The sequence below is a fragment of the Pyrus communis genome, chromosome 15 (assembly GCF_041283825.1).
Source record: "Pyrus communis isolate YQ-2024b chromosome 15, ASM4128382v1, whole genome shotgun sequence".
NCBI classification, from domain to species: Eukaryota; Viridiplantae; Streptophyta; class Magnoliopsida; order Rosales; family Rosaceae; genus Pyrus; species Pyrus communis.
The window spans coordinates 35,950,279-35,952,574 of record NC_142579.1 but is presented as its reverse complement, the minus strand read 5'-3'; the positions used below and the strand labels follow the sequence as shown (position 1 = coordinate 35,952,574).

Below are 2,296 nucleotides of genomic sequence, written 5' to 3'. Positions count from 1 at the left end.
CATATGTATGTAAATGCGATCTATGTGGTATGTGCACGTGAATTCATATGCTATATATACATTGAGCATACATTGGATACGATCTAGACAAATTACATTTCATATCAGACGACTAAAAGCATTATAATTAAAAACCTAAGCAATCATCTATATATAGAATGTCATTTGTCCCTATTGAATATCACATTCCATATGGGTTTTTCATATTTCATAATATTAATTAACATGCATGTACATGATACATGTATGCGTTTATATCTATAGAAGGTAATCTATATATAAGATTATCTTCCATAAAGGATCAGATACCCTTCAATGTCAGGTCATTAGTCATACATATTTCTCTCTTATCTTCATGTATATATAAATCTCTGTGCCAACAAATTGATATATCCAATCAACAAACACCAACGAATTGATCTCACTAAACCTTGACCTTTTCTCATCCTAACTTTGTTGTTTCTCCTTATAGAATTTCCAATGGGTGCTATGGCAGATCCCTATAGAGCTCATCTCCATCATATCATCCCTATCGACTTTAATTCAGTCCAGAAATTGCCTGAATCTCATGTATGGCATGATATATCTCACGAATCTTTGTTCGGGGTCCCCTCCGCCGACCCGTTACCCGTACCTGTCATCGATCTCATGGACTCGGAGGCTTCAAGTCTCATGATCCAGGCATGTGAGACATGGGGTATTTTTCAGGTGATAGGCCATGGCCTTACAAAGCTTATGGAGGATGTGGAGTTTGAAGCTGAAAAATTGTTTGGTCTCCCTGTTGACCAAAAACTGAAAGCCCTAAGATCTCCAGGTGGGGCCACTGGGTACGGTCGTCCTCATATATCGCCATTTTTTGACAGACATATGTGGCAGGAAGGGTTTACCATCATGGGGTCTCCAATCGATCATGCTAAGCAACTTTGGCCCCAAGACTATCAAGGCTTTTGGTAAGTCCTCCATGCATTTTCATGCACGTAGGCAAAATGACAAAATTAATTTTATCTTAATTATAAAGTTTGCATATCATGATTTTTGTTTGGGATATATGTTGGAAGCAACTTTGAGTAAAAGTTTGTTTTTGAGAGGGTATATATGTTATATTTAGAAATGATATCTACTTTGTTCAATAATTTATTTAAAAATAAATTGTCACTTACCCTCCTAACTTTTACCCAATTGTCAATTTACTCTCTGAAATATATTTTAGTGAATATACTCTCTAAAATTTTAAAGTTTCATCCAACTTTCTAGAAAATTGAAAGATATATTATACACACACACACACACACACATATATATATATATATATATATTATCCTTTAAGTGTTACATTTAATCAAAATACAACTTACATTAAGTTTTCTACGTGTTTGCAGTGACACAATAGATGATTACCAGAACCAAATGAAGGCTTTAGCAGAGAAACTAATCCGCATTTTCTTCAAATCCTTGAACATTAATTTTAAGGAACTGAATTGGCTTAATGACAGTGGGTTAAGTAGTCCGGGTACTGCCTTGCAACTAAACTCCTACCCGCCCTGCCCCGACCCAACCCGAGCCATGGGCATGGCAGCACACACAGACACATCCCTTGTCACCATTGTCCAACAATCCAAAACCAGCGGCCTCCAAGTCTTCAAAGATGGAGTCGGGTGGGTTCTGGTGCAACCAGTACCTGGTGCCCTAACAGTTAACCTTGGTGACTATCTCCACATTCTCTCCAATGGGATGTATACAAGTGTTCTTCATCGTGCGGTGGTGAACCAGCAGATCCAACGGTTTTCCATGGCCTACTTTTATGCTCCCCCAAGAGATTTTACTGTCTCCCCGGTTCTCTCTAGGGTTATGGGACAAATGCCCAAGTACCGTTCACTCACAGTAAAGGAGTATGTTGACATCAAGGGCAAGCATCTTGAAAAGGCACTTTCTTTGATTCAAATTTAGTCATGTGGATCTAGGGTTTCTAGGTCAAATTAGTACGCAGCCTTTCATTTCTCTATTAGCCATACAAGTATGCATGCTGCTGATTAATCTTGTTTACATTTCATAACAAGATTTGAGGGAGGCTAATTTATTAGAAGTTTTCCTTCGCTCTCTATCATACATAGATTGGAGAGATATTTCAATATGATCGAAATACGAAGTGGTACACCATGTGTCTCTGTGATGAGATTTCTGTGTAAAAAAGTAATAACATAAAAAATAACATTTCCTACCACTTATATAACAACATGTGGTGTACCATTTGTATTACAGACCAAAGGAAAAATTTCTCTGCAGATTGTTAGCTTTT

At 37.4% G+C, this 2,296-nt stretch overlaps 1 protein-coding gene across 1 annotated transcript; it reads left to right on the top strand.

Moving 5' to 3' along the window:
• Positions 1 to 316: 316 nt before the first annotated feature.
• Positions 317 to 2,050, top strand: LOC137732064 (gibberellin 3-beta-dioxygenase 1-like). The gene is made up of 2 exons (XM_068471363.2): positions 317 to 950; positions 1,380 to 2,050. Exons 1-2 carry the CDS (start codon positions 481 to 483, stop codon positions 1,945 to 1,947), a joined length of 1,038 nt encoding a protein of 345 aa, XP_068327464.1. The 5' UTR covers positions 317 to 480; the 3' UTR covers positions 1,948 to 2,050.
• Positions 2,051 to 2,296: the final 246 nt, after the last annotated feature.

What these genes read in the sequence shown, in the direction of transcription:
- LOC137732064 (XM_068471363.2), top strand. Translation starts at nt 481, where the DNA reads ATGGGTGCTATGGCAGATCCCTATAGAGCTCATCTCCATCATATCATC. An exon ending in CAAGACTATCAAGGCTTTTG is followed by an intron (nt 951 to 1,379) that starts GTAAGTCCTCCA and finishes ACGTGTTTGCAG; the next exon opens with TGACACAATAGATGATTACC.